At 39.8% G+C, this 14,787-nt stretch overlaps 1 protein-coding gene across 4 annotated transcripts in view; it reads right to left on the minus strand.

Moving 5' to 3' along the window:
* cylda (cylindromatosis (turban tumor syndrome), a) overlaps nucleotides 1-14,787 on the minus strand; it is a 31,090-nt gene that overhangs the window by 13,628 nt on the left and 2,675 nt on the right. For 2 of the 4 annotated variants that reach the window (XM_046840577.1, XM_046840578.1), the window contains exons 2-7: nucleotides 12,795-13,385; nucleotides 7,910-8,215; nucleotides 6,161-6,266; nucleotides 3,542-3,637; nucleotides 1,228-1,344; nucleotides 1-114 (exon numbers count right to left, since the gene is read on the minus strand). The exon at nucleotides 1-114 is cut by the window's left edge and continues 278 nt beyond it. In XM_046840577.1, the coding sequence (XP_046696533.1) occupies nucleotides 1-114; nucleotides 1,228-1,344; nucleotides 3,542-3,637; nucleotides 6,161-6,266; nucleotides 7,910-8,215; nucleotides 12,795-13,286 (1,231 nt within the window). In that variant the 5' untranslated portion in view covers nucleotides 13,287-13,385. The remainder of the gene's footprint in view (nucleotides 115-1,227; nucleotides 1,345-3,541; nucleotides 3,638-6,160; nucleotides 6,267-7,909; nucleotides 8,216-12,794; nucleotides 13,386-14,787) is intronic. The other 2 variants (XM_046840579.1, XM_046840581.1) reach the window with 1 other exon arrangement.

The following is a 14,787-nucleotide window of genomic DNA, read 5'->3' on the forward strand; positions in this document are numbered from 1 at the left end:
GGAACTTGTTGTCACTGGACAGCGAGGGGGCGGTGGGTGGAGCTCGGGGTGGTGGCGAGGCCTGGTTGAAGTCGGGAGGCGTTTCGGTCAAGGACTTTGCTGGGTCTTCACCCACTGGCAGGTGTGGAGAACAGAGAGGAGTCAATTAACATTCAATTACCAAACCCGGAATATCCATGAATGAGCAATGCATCACTGTGGAAAAGCAGACTTAAAATAAATAATGTGATTTCAGGTTCCTAAACTGTGGAAGTACATTTCTTTCAGGAAGTAAAAAAAAAGTAAGTATTTTTTAAGCTTTGGCAACAATACGTTGACAGAATTTAATTAAAATGTCTGACTGATTATCTCAAGAGCACAAGTTCCTAAAGCTTTGACTAATTATTCGAGAATTTTCTCAAAGTTCACCTTATCACATATTCCTGACTTATCTGTTTTTGTTAATTACTGTATCTGCTCTCAGAATCTTTTGATTGATTCTCAAATGTTCTTGTTTTTAAAAATGTCTTGTTTCAAGTTTTATGAATTATCTCAAAATGATGTCAAAATCCAAATTTATCATAGGATTATGAGTTCTCGAATTTTTGATTTATATATTTATATAGATTTGTACTTCCTATCCTAGAATCCAAACTTATCTAAAACATATCTATATGCAAAATACATATCTATGAAATTGTTATATGAAATAGTCCAAACTGAATAAAGTGACTAAATAATTTAATTTGCAGAATAAAAAAAAAAAAACATCTCTCTCAAAAAAGTAAAAAAAAGTTAAATAACAGAGAACTGAGTATACTTTTCCACATGGGTGCATGAAGAGGTTCTGATCACAAATGGCTGAAATATAATGGGGAGAAAGAAGCAGAAACGTGTTGAATGCGAGGAACCAGAAGTGTTGCAATGCAGTGACTTTCACAACATGCAATACAACAGTGCTACACCCACATGAACCCGTCCACCAATCCCCCGAAAACCCCTACAGACGTTATTTCCATGCAGGTGATGGGGGGAAAAATGAGGACACGTGGGGAACACCGATTGACGTGACAGTGATGTTAAAAAAATCTTAGCAGCAAGAATCGGCAGTGAAAAGTCTCGCGTGCGAATGTAAATGTGGGTTCAGTAAGAATTTAGCTGTGCCATCTCTTTCTCTTGCTGGTAAGATTTGCGAATTTATTGATGTTTTCCTGTTGATCTTTCATATTTCTCTGGGCTGCTGTTTACCTTCGTCTATGTACCACGTGCTTTTGGATTTGGACTGGCTCGGGTGATCGACAGAGCTGCCGTTTAATGTATAATAAAACTCGGACTTGCTTCTGCTGGCAGCTTGCAGACCTAACGCTACATAACACATTCAACATACAGCGTCAGTGTGTGTGTATAAGTAAAACAGACAAGCATAAGTAGAACAAGGAAGGAAGGGAAGCCGAAAGAAAGGAAGATGGAAAGAATGGATAAATGCAAAAGAAAATAAAAAGGAATGGAAAAAGGATTGCAAGAAAGAAGGTAAAGGAGAAAGAAAGTAAGATTATTTATGAATTATTTGACCATTTGGTAGATTTGGTCAATGATTTGTAAAAAAAAAAAAAAAAAAAAGAAATTATATCTAGTACAGCCTCAATTCCAAAAAATGTTGGAACAGTGTAAAATGTATATAAAAAAAGTAATTATTTGCAATCTTATAAACCCATTGAAATGAGACTAATAAGTGTGCTCTCTCTTCAGTGTTTCAGATAAAAAGAAGAAACACAACAGCCTTGAGGGAAGAGAGACACTAAGCAGAGGAGAGCGGATGCTCACAACTCCGTGAACACAGTTCACTGTCATCCACAAATTAAGCATAAAGTGCAATTATGCAAAGAAGAAGCTATATGCGAACATGATCCAGAAATGCTACTGTCTTCTTAGGGGCTAAAGCTTATTTAAAGCTCATTAGACTGATGCAAAGTGGAAAACTGTTCTGTGGTCTGACAGACCAAGTTTTGAAATTCCTTTTTTGGTTAATATGCACTCAGAGGGACCATCTGGCTTTTTATTCATACTCAATTCAAAAGCCTGCATATGGTATAGGGGTGTCCTGGTGACTATGGACTGGAGCTTTCACATTTGGAAAGGCACAATCTATGCTGAAAAGTTGTACAGAAACATACACTATATTTCCAAATTATTGGGTCACCTGGTCATAAATATAAAATTCCCTCCACTCTTCTGGGAAGCTATTTCACAAAATTTTGGAGTGTGCTTATGGATATTTATGTTGATGTGTAGGTGAGGAGACCTGGGGTGCAGTCAGCATCCCAATTCATTCCAAAGGCTCAAGATCTTTCTCTCCAAAGCATGTAAACCAGATCTTCAAGTTCAAGTGAACGCAAAATTTTATTATAGCGCATCTTAAGACATCCTGTACAATTGAGTTCCAAACTGTTAGCACAAAGCTGGAGGCAAAAAAACATGTATAGCATGAAAAGGCAGGTGACCCAATACTCTTGGAAATATAGTGTATCCATCCAGACATGTTTTTTTTTTTTTTTTAAGAGAAGGCCTTGAATATTTGATTAAGACAATGCTGAACCGCATACTTGCTTTATTACAATAGCATGACTTCATAGTAAAAAAATTGGGTGCTGGACTGAACTTCCTGCCATCCAGATCTTTCAAGCAAAGGTTTGGTGCATCATCCAACCAAAAAAAATGACAAAGAAAACCAAGGACTGCTGAGAAGCTAGATCCTGTATCAGACATGAATGGGATAACACTCTCTTCCCAAAACTCAAGTAACTGTTCTCCTCACTTGAAACATTTGATATGTTTTCTATGTTCTATTGTAAATAAAATAAGGGTTTATGAGAGTGCAAATCATTGCATTTGTTTTTTTATTTACACCTTACGCAGAGTGCCACCTTAGACCAGCAGGACATGACATTAAAACATTTCTCTGTATTGGAGAGTGTGTTAGAGATAGACATAATGCTACAGACACAGCTCATTAAATCCACACCAACTCATGCTCGCTAGCTAAGGAGGGGAAAACAACACATTTCAGAAAAAGAGGCAAAATAAAGTTTATAGGGAATAAAACCAAGATCTGGCTGATAGGCCTGACTGCTAAAATCACACACACTGACAAGCTGGAAAGCAATTTTTACATTAAATTATATCCTACTACAGTATCACAAAACAAACAGCTAAAGATAGATAGATAGATAGATAGATAGATAGATAGATAGATAGATAGATAGATAGATAGATAGATAGATAGATAGATAGATAGATAGATAGATAGATAGATAGATAGATAGATAGATAGATAGATAGATAGATGCTGTTTTAAAGACATTCATGGTGCACTGATCTATGAATTTGGAGCTGTTGTGGATTTGAACATTACCCTGGATAGACACATTTTACACACAAATCTATGAGTGTAGCATTTACAGTTGCAAAATAAAACCAAAATAAACCCCATTCATTAGAAGAGATTAGGGGTAGTGTGCAATATAATTTTTAGGCCAGGCCATGAGGACGCATGCTGTAGTACCTTTGCTCTTTGGTTTGCTCTGACTGCCAGACTTCTCACTGCTCCCTCTGGGAGTGAAGCTGGTTTTGGACAGCCTCGGGTCCTGCATGGAGTACTCTACACACAGACACAATTTCTTTATACAGTATACATACATACACATATACATATATACACACACAAATTATATATATATATATATATATATATATATATATATATATATATATATATATATATATATATATATGTGTGTGTGTATTTTTTTTTTCTTTCTTTTTTTTGTAATAAACTCATACAATCGTCTCTAAAACTAATGACAATTCTCTACACAAGAACCAATTTTTTTTGGTATATTAAAAAAAATAAGAAAAAAACAGTGTCAAGAATATATAATGACCAAAAAAGTGGAATTTTATCCTTTATTCAGATAAAATGATTAAGCTTTGTTTTCCCCGTAGTAAAGTGCTGACACAAACAGATTCAGCAGCAACAGAATTGCAAAAATGTCAGTCACTTGGACAGACCAAGAGGCCAATGGATTGTAAAAAGAGTCCTAAAAATGTGAACTATTTACTAGAAAGTCAGCTAAAAATCACAAGTGCCACTGCCAGCAAGCAGCTCCCGACCACACAGTTGCCATAATTATTATTATTATTATTATTATTATTATTATTATTATCATCATCATCATCATCTCGCTCCTAATCTCCAACATAAAATAGTAGAAATGCACAAGCCACCTTCTTCTTTCGGCTTCTCCCATTAGGGGGCACCATAGCGGATTATCAGTCTCCATACCCCCCTGTACTCTACATCTGCCTCTTTCAAACCAACTACCTGCATATTTACCTTCACCACATCTATAAACCTCCTCCTTGGTCTTCCTCTTTTCCTTCTTACTGGTGGCTCCATCCTCAGCATTCTTCTACCGATATACCCCATGTCCCTCCTCTGCACATGTCCAAACCATCTCAATCTCGCCTCCCTCACCTTGTCCCCAAAACGTCCTACATGCTCTGTCCCTCTAATAAACTCATTTCTAATCCACAAGCCTATTGTCAGTAATGCATGAGTTGGCCATAGATGAAGGGGGAGGGGGTTAATAAACAAACAACAGAAAAGCTGTTCATTCACTTATCTCCTAGATCAACAAAAGGCTGCTTTCTGTGGGCCTACACATCACAGACGTCTCAGCAACACACTCGAAAAAATATCATGCTACGATGAACATGACTGGGAAACATCCAAACGTGCACAAACGCACACGTACGTGGAAATCTAAAGCCTCGGACCCTTCACTTTCAAAACAAGCTTTAAGACTAACAGAACAGAAAGCGGTTCTGTTTGCAGACTAACAGAATGTCTCTCTCCCTCTTTCTCTTTATCTCTCATACACACACCAACACACACACTTTCCCCCAATCAAACGCATACATGCCATGGTCACTGATGATCAAGTGCGACCATAAACTCTAGAGCAGCCGCTTATAATGAAGGTCAAAACAATTCATTTGTGATAAAATGTAGTGTGTGTGTGGGCGAATGGTACGCGTGAAAGTTTGAGTGTGACGAGAAGACACAGAGAGCGCCCATTCTGTGCTTATCGCTCATAATTACTAGAGATGCAGATACCCTCTGTAATAAATACGTTTCATCTGTGTGTTGTTTAGATATAAAATATACCATGATAGCACAATTTTTTAAAATTGAAGACCAAGTTACTACCAACATTAGCCAGTTTTTTATCCGTGAAGAACGAAATCTCTTTCATTAGAATAGCTGGAAAACTTTTTAATTCCCTGGTATAGACACAGTCAGATTTACAGACATCCATTTATACAATTTTTATAGAAATGTATTTCTCACCAGAACCAATAATAATAATAAACATTGTGTAGTTACTGGAAAAGTATTAAAAGCAGCTCAGTCCCGAAGACTCTCCTATGCCTCTACTAGAGCACTGACACTAGAGACGACTTCTTTATGTGCTGAATAAATATACTATATGAACAAAAGTACTAGGACATGCCTTTTCTAACCATAGGTGCTCCTTTTCCAAACCGTTACCACAGCACACAATTGCATAGGATTTTAAATGCAGTAGCATTATGTTCCCCTTCACTTATACAAGGCGACATGACAATGCACCTGTGCACAAATCCAGCTCCATGAATATTGGGTTTACATGGATTAGAGTGAAGGATTTTGGGTTTTGCGATCTTCTATACCCTTTTGAACACCTTTGGGATGAATTGGAGCACAGACTGCACCCCAGGCCTCCTCACCCTACACAGACTTTTCTTATGCCTTGGTGGCTGAATGAGCACAAATCTCCACAGCTACACTCCGAAATCTTTTCAAAATAGTGAAAACAAATAAGGATAAGCAAATAAGGACAGACTGTGCAACATGGAAATTTTATGATCATGTGGCCAAAAACATTTCCTCATATTGTCTCCTTACAGAAAATGTTTAAATATCACTTTTTTCTTTTTTTCGTACAGTAAAAGTGCACATGTGCACTCAGATTTCAGATGTTTTTTTTATCTCAATGCAAATGTACCGCACTAACCGCAAACTTCTAAATAAAAAAAAACTGACACCAAATAATAAAACAAAAACAAGGCAAGCACTCACCTGGCATGACATCACAGATGGGCACGAGACGGGTGTGCTCGAGGCTGGCAAAGTTACACAGCAGTTTCCCGTCGATCACGCCGTCCCAGTCACCGATGGGATTGTCCTGAGGGTGAGATGTACAGCACCCTATTACTGACACTGGTCTAGCTCATCATCCACTTTCTACTCAAGCCTTGATAATATTACGAGCAAAAAAAAAAACGCAGACTAGAAAGTCACTATTATCCTTTTTTTTCTCGTTTTCTACAACTGTTTCAAACAAAAAAAAAAGATCTGATCTACACCTAACAACAGGATGATAAACACCTCGAACACCTTTCCCGAACAGTCATGTAGCAGCCAGATGATTTGTCACATGACTGAAAGCTGAACAAACTCGAAATTCAGCAGTTATATATGGTCTATGACTTTACTAACAAATAGACCCAATAAACCTTTCCTGCAGAGACCAAACTGTTCTACAAACAATCTCCGCTCTGTGCTGTGCCTGAAGCCACTGGTGAACCCTGTGTGTGTGGGTGAGTGATGGCAGTGTCTTGTCCAAGCGTTTGGCTGCCCTCCACAATGCAGCTCATGCTCTCCCTCCGTCTCTCCCTCCCATCCCTCCACCCTTTTATCCCTCCATCCGCCCCTCTCTGAAGTGTGACTGCTCTTTTGTTTCGAGCCGACGGGGCGAGTGGGCTGCTGGCTGACTGCACGCGGAAGCCGAGAGAACACCTCATACTCTTGGACACGTCTCGATGACCTGCATTCAGACAGTGATAAACTCTGTGATTATGAGTAGGGAAGCGTTCCTACAGCAAACCGCTGATCTGTGACATACGGATGTGTCCATTCCTATGTGATGTGCTTTTCATACCTGTGTCTGAATCAGAGTAACTTTGATGGATTTGCTATTTGGTTTGGTTTCTTTCTATATATAATAACAAAAAAACATGGAACTTCATGGAAACTTTGAGAATCTTCACCAAGTGTACGATGTAATCTCAACGCTACAGCCTTGTGAAGAGTTAACATGTCTACTAGTGGTGTTGGAATTAATCTTTTCTATGATGCATCGCGATGCGGATGTGGACGATTCTGAATGGATGCAGTAATAAACCATAATCGATTATAGCCTACTGACATCAATCGTCCCATGCACGTTAGCTGCGCTAGCTTAAAATGGTAGACGCTATGACCAAGTATGTTCAAATCCGAGTAGATCTCTGTATATTTTGTCATTTATCAACAAACTGGTAAGCACGAAGACACATTCTGTGTGTATTTACTAGTGTTAATTAGTTCTAATTGCACCTGCTGTGTTCTGCAGTTTTGCTTGATGTTTAGCCATGTGCAGTAATATTAAAAATTGAGGATGCAACGAATCGAATCGTCGAGATGATAATGGTAATTGAATCGAGTTGCAAAACCAGTGAAGATTCACACCCCTAACATCTAAAGAAATCTGATCCTCATCGAGAGAGACGAATTGCTTTCTCACCATGATCAAAAGGTGATACAGTTCATCTGAAAGCCGACCGTTAGTGTTGGTGGTTTTCATGCAACCAGTACAATGAAAGTTAAAATTGGGCAGTGGGACAAAAATGTGTTTTCCAGGCTCAATCACAACCTAAGTTGTGATTTGAAAAATTGTGATGGCAATAAAAATATTGTTTTTCGACTGTGTTGATGTGAAGCGATGACACCGGCTGATTTGGACCCACAGGCTTCAATTAGCTGCCCAATTTTGTAACATTTTTTTACCATATCGACACCGACGTAATAGCCGAGAGTCTCATTGCCGGGTAAAAGGTCGCAGAAGATGACCGTGCCACGTTCAGGGCCCTCGTGTATTTGCACCAGGACGCGAGAGTTTAGGTCCAAAGGAGGGAAATCTCCTTCCACATCGGGCTCGTTGTCCACCAGACTCAGGTGATCTACTTCCAGTTCCTCGTCCTCCCAGAGCTCCAGTTTGTCGAGAGCGACGAATACGCCGCATTCGTCCTCACAGCGGAACAGCTGTTGGCCCTGATACGAGCCCTCAGTAAAACCCTGACCGCGACCCTCCTCCTGAGAAAGAGACAGACAGAGGAAGAGTGAGACAGACAGAATTATAAACTTATTTCTGCCTGAACAAATTTAGATCAGATTTATAGAGATAATTGATTTTTGTGCTTAATTTAAATAAAAATTATTATTTCTAAATGTAAAAAAGCATAAAAAAAAGAATGCAAATTATTTATTATAATAATATATTATAATTATTATAATCATATAATATAAAATTCTTACTTTCCTTAGAGTTGATACATAATTTTTTCTGTTAAGTTTCCTCCTTAAATTTTTTTAAACACAACGATTGGCTTTATTCTACTCAAAATGTTTGTGTAGCTGATCAGAACTAGCACAATCCTAAATAATCAGTAATAAAACCATGTGAACAATATCAACTAGTAAATTCCCAAAATGAAGAAATAAAATACAGTGCTTCAGTTAAATATAGAAGTTGAATGTGGGTTTGAGGAAGTTCACTAACATTGTTTTTGGTGTTTTCTATTTAAAAACAGACCACAGAGTTAATAAAAGAAAAAAGGTCATCAAAATGTTACATGATCTTATTCTCTTCCCCTTAAACACACACACACACACACACACACACCGTGTGTAGGTTCCTTCAGACCTCAACTGCACACCGTTATTGCGTGTTTATTAAGTGTGGTGTGTGTGTGTGTGTGTGTGTGTGTGTGTGTGTGTGTGTGTGTGTGCGCGTGTGCAGAGAGGAGCCTCCATATAGTGAAACTGAGCAGCTGGACACGGTGTCCTCAACACAGCACGTCCCCCGGCACGACACACACAAACGCATTATTGTCCCGGTTACTCACCCTGCTTCTGCTCATGCCCAGAATCTCAACCATCAGAGCGCGCGCGCACACACACACACACACACACACACACACACACACACACACACACACCACATATTTGTATCAGAGGACACACACTTTGAGCACAAATACAGTCAACAATGCACACACATACATCACATCACACAGGCTCAACAAAAAACAAACAAATATTTCCGCTCATAGCTGCTCAACACCACACACAAACACAAATGGTGTGTTCACTGCACACATGCTTATAAACAAACACACACTCACACACTAGGGTGTGCGATATTGAGGAAAAAGGAAAACGAAAATTAGACAATATATACTTTTTACTTTTATGGGCATTTTTACTTTTATTACCATTGTGGTGTCTAAAACTTAGTTCTCTTAATATTAACTTTTACTAAACTGTTAGAATTTTTTGGAGAAAATATAAAACGGCACTTTACGTGCAATATTGCTTATCGTAATTTCCGGACTATAAAGCGCACCCAAATATAAGCCGCACCCACTGAATTTGACAAAGATTTTTATTTTGAACATAAATACGCCGCACCTGTGTATAAGCCGCAGGTGTCTACACTGAAACTAATGAACTTTACACAGGCTTTAACAAAAGACAGTGTCTGTTACACGTTGTAACGGGTAAAATATGTTGTGGCTCCTTTAAGAGCAGAGCGGCATTTTGGGAATAGCCTGCCGCCGCATTTCTCCGGTATTACTGCATGTGTACAAGACAGAGGAATATGTCCCTATTATCTGATGCTCATTTCTAAGTTTCCGTAACGCTGTTGCCAAGAATAATAAAAAAAGCACGAGTTTTGGAAACCTGTCTGTGCTTATATGATTTCTGTTGCAACTGGAGTTAGCGAGCTCTCCCATGACCCAGACTCAACGCGTTACAACGGCTTGTATCTAAACAGTAGCCTACCAAGAAAGTCATTGTTTACTGTCTTCCTCCTTCCTTTCACAACTATTTCTCTCGGGAGTTTATCTTTTGGCATCATCGTGCGTTTAAAAAGAAACGTTTTTTCTCCCGATGCCGTGCGGCTCAGAACACAGGTGTGGTGCGTTTTTTCATTTCCGTTCGGAAATGTCATTGGTCTAATGTTATGGGGTTCGGTTTTTTTCGCTTGAAGTTTGTAAAACCGGGAAAAACCCAGGAAAAATTCATAAATAAGCCGCTTCGTTGTTTAAAACGTGGGAAAAAAAAGTCATCTCTCTTATTGTTAAAAAAAACGGTACCAACAAACTCCTTCTCCATTCCTCAGGCATCCTCCACTTTCCAAAATCTTGTTGAACAATCTGGTTAAAGTGATATTGATTATATGGAATAATATAAATGTACACATTTTCTGCCTCATGTCTTGAATTTTGTGATCATTCTAAATGCATTTTAATAGACTGAATCATGCAGATACACAAAAAAACACACTAAATGCGTATGCACACGAGTCTAACCTACTAGACTTCATCACATAACGGATGCGTTTACTCTGTAGGCGTGTTTTGTTTGGGTTTTGCGTTAAATCGTTATAACAACAATCACGATATTATCATAGACAGTATATATAGTATAACCCTAATACAAGCTCCTGCTTAACAGCGCACGCACTTTTATCACCTCACACACACACAAAAACACCTTACACACACTCTCCTCACCTCACACACACTAAAATCACCTCACACGCACACAAAAAACACCTCACATGCACTAATCACCTCAAACTCCTTCTCAACACCACAGAACACATGCACACACAAAGAACACGTGCGCACACACACGCTCACTCACCACTGCAAACCCTTCTCAACACCACACACTCATCTAGGGCTGCAACAACTAATCAATAAAACCTATAATAATCGATAATGAAATTCATCGTCAAGAAATGCCATTATCGATTAGTTAAAACACTTCACATGCACAAAGAAACACCTCACACACACACACAAAATACACCTCACACACACTCATTACTTCACACACACAAAAACACCTTACACACTCTCCTCACCTCACACACACTAAAATCACCTCACACGCACACAAAAACACCTCACATGCACTAATCACCTCACACTCCTTCTCAACACCACAGAACACACACACACACAAAGAACACACGCACACACACACGCTCACTCACCACTGCAAACCCTTCTCAACACCACACACTCATCTAGGGCTGCAACAACTAATCAATAAAACCTATAATAATCGATAATGAAATTCATCACAAAAATGCCATTATCGATTAGTTAAAACACTTCACATGCACAAAGAAACACCTCACACACACACACACACACACAAAAACACCTCACATGCACACAAAAACACCTCACACGCACTACCATCACCTCACATGCACAAAAAACACCTCACACACACTACCATCACCTCACACGCACTACCATCACCTCACACACACAAAAAAAACACCCCACATGCACTCATCACCTCACAACCCTTCTCAACACCACAGAACACACACGCACACACACACAGAACACGTGCACAGACACACACACGCTCACTCATCACCACTGCACACCCTTCTCAACACCACACAGTCATCTAGGGCTGCAACAACTAATCAATAAAATCGATAATAATCGATAATAAAATTCATCGTCAACAAATGCCATTATCGATTAGTTGGGCTGCTGAAGTTACAGATTAGCGTGACGGTAAGATACACAGCCGCTTGCAAAATGGCGTAAAGAACAGGGTCAACAGGCAGCAGGAAATAGTGTGCGTCCCAAGTCATGGATGAAGGTGAAACATCAGCAACCAGTAAACAGAAACTGTAGAATCCTCATCATGTGAAAATGGTGTAGTTTGATGAAGTGCTATTTGTTTGTAACTTCGGGACAGTCGCACTGGATCTGTTCTGTCGTGAATCGTGAGCATCAGGTTGCGCAATCAGCTCACTCGCGACATCGTGATAGAAACAATAAAAACGGTGCGAACAAACACTAAATCTGAAACCATTGTAATTAATTATATATTTTAGATGCTTACATCTTTACAAATGATCAAAATGTCTGTTTTGTTTTTTTAAATAAAAATTGTCAAAATGTTGTATTATATTTTATATTGATTTTTTTTAAGCATGGTTGTCAACTTGTCATCTACAATTATCTTTAAAAACAATATAAATGCTCTTTTACACACATTGCTTCACCTTGCATACTCAAATGCTGGTTTTTTTTGTTTTTTCAACAAAAATAAACAACCCAGCATGAGTCAAAATTAAAGATAGTTAAACTTAATATGTGGCTTTTGAATTTTTTATGTACACTGAATTAGGGTTTTATATAGTTATAATAAGCAAAACATCTCTAAAAAATGAGGAAAAACAAAACAAAACAATCGATTATTAAAAAAAAAAAAAGTGTCCAATTAATCGATTATCGAAATAATCTATCTCTGCACACACATGTTCAGCACTGCAAGCTAAAGCAAAACCATTGGGTTTATGTTTTGACAGAAATGGCTACCTAAAGTTTTTTTTCTTTCTCTCTTTATTATTTTAAAAGTACGCTTATATTTCTGATTTATGAAGCTTTATGTAATGTGATATTGTAATGTATTGCAAATGTATTGTATTGCAAAAAAAAAAAAGAAATTTACGCATTAAATTAAAAACATTAAAAACAACTTCAACAACTTCAATTAAAAACAACTTCAACACCATGAGCCGACTTCTAAAATAAAAACAGACCCAGGACTTAAACCAGTTCCTCACCAGCAGCTCGACACCGAACCAGATCCCGGAGAGAGCGCGGTCAGGCAGCAGAGCTCCTTTGAATCTGACGACGCCGGGTAACGGCGGGTCGCCGGAGCGTAGCTGCACTCGCACCCTGGAGCCGCAGCGGATGGCGCGAGCCCGTTGGAGACGTGCCGTGTCACACAGCAGCCCGTAGCGCTCCTCGCAGTTGGTGATGGGGAAGAGCAGCTCGGCCAGGGCCTCGTCCAGCTCCAGTGCATCACGCTCGTCTACGCTCGCCACCACGTTGCTCTGATCCAGAATTCTCAGGCTGCGCTTGCCCTTGGCGGGGGGCAGCGGGCGGCCCAGGCTGTTGCGCTCGGGGCAGACTTGACCCAGACTTCCACGTTGGACACGCACCACCTTCTGTGCCGCCTTCTCCACCACGCACTCCTTCAGCAGCATGAAGAAGCGCCAGTCGTCCCGCGGGCTGCCCGCCCCCTTCTCCTGACTCCATAGCACCGAGCTCATGGCTGCATCGCAGAGCCCGCTCAAACGGTCCGAATGTGAGGAGTCAGCGAGTGCACGGACATGGGTGAGGCACTCGCATGATCACCCGCACATTCAGAGCTGGTGACGAAAAAAAAAACAGTAATGTTTAATATATACAGGTATTAAAAGCAGGAAGCTTGCACTGCCAAACAGGACAAGCGATGACTTGACAATCAGATGACTGATTAGCAAAAACAACAAAAGAACACATCAGTGTAAAGTGCAATACTGAAAGCAAGTTTACACCACATGCTTTGGTTTCCCTGCCGTCAGGTTTCTGCTCTGCATGAGTGAAAGTGACACTCCGAACAGCATGAATTAAATATGGGCTGAAGCACTCACTGGAAACAGGTTTTACCGAGGCTCACGCCTAACGCTGAGCAATAATCCCAGCAGCAGCCTGCGAGGTCTGGCTGGTTGACATGTGGTGGACCTGGAGGACTAAAAATGTGCCTTATGATATAATACGACTGAAGTATGTCTTTAACCATGCAAAATATTACTCATATTAGAGGCATATCAGCATATTGCAGCCTTCTGCCTGTAACTACTGCCAAGAGCTGAATTTACGTAATGGTGAGCAAATACAGTTTGTGTTCGTTACACACACACACACACACACACACACACACACACACACACACACACACACACACACACACACACACACACACATTTACTCACACACACACACATTTACTCACACACACACACATTTACTCACACACACATTTACTCACACACACACACATTTACTCACACACACTCACACACACACTCACACACACTCACACACACTCACACACACTCACACACACTCACACACACTCACACACACTCACACACACCGAGTCAAACATGCTGAGTGTGGATGCTTGGGTTTCCCCTCTTGCTGCAGGCTGTGTCACGGAAGCTGAAGGGGAATTTACACACAGACATATACACACACACTTTCCACTCCCTGCTTAACAATATCAAAAAATTCTCGTCTCATTGTTTGAGTACATTTCTGAACAAACGAGCAAGACTAGATTCTACAATCTTGCGGTAAGATAACGCAAAGACGGACAAAGAAGCGAAGACGTAATCACATGCAAAAGATGCAATGTTCATGCTATTCTTTTTTTTTTTCTTTTCAAAAATGCTCATAATGCTCGAACACAGTCAAATAATACATTGAAAACAGCTGTATTCTACCCCCCCAATCCCCCCCTCTCGTTTGGGGTTTGGGGTTTGGGCGCTCCTATATAAAGACACAGCACGGACAATACTATGAAAATTGCAATTGAATACATCAAACGCACTTTGACAAAAAGAAACAGAGCTCAAAAGCAGTCGATTCGGTTTTCCGAATGTATATAATGATCAAGTTTTTACACTTCAGATTGGTTTTAGCAGCAAACCACCATATTGAACTATTGTTAATACCGCATATACTACAGCCATCTCTGACCTTCATTATATGATCGTTCTGTCCCGG

This window comes from Silurus meridionalis, chromosome 26 (assembly GCF_014805685.1).
Source record: "Silurus meridionalis isolate SWU-2019-XX chromosome 26, ASM1480568v1, whole genome shotgun sequence".
Lineage (NCBI taxonomy): Eukaryota > Metazoa > Chordata > Actinopteri > Siluriformes > Siluridae > Silurus > Silurus meridionalis.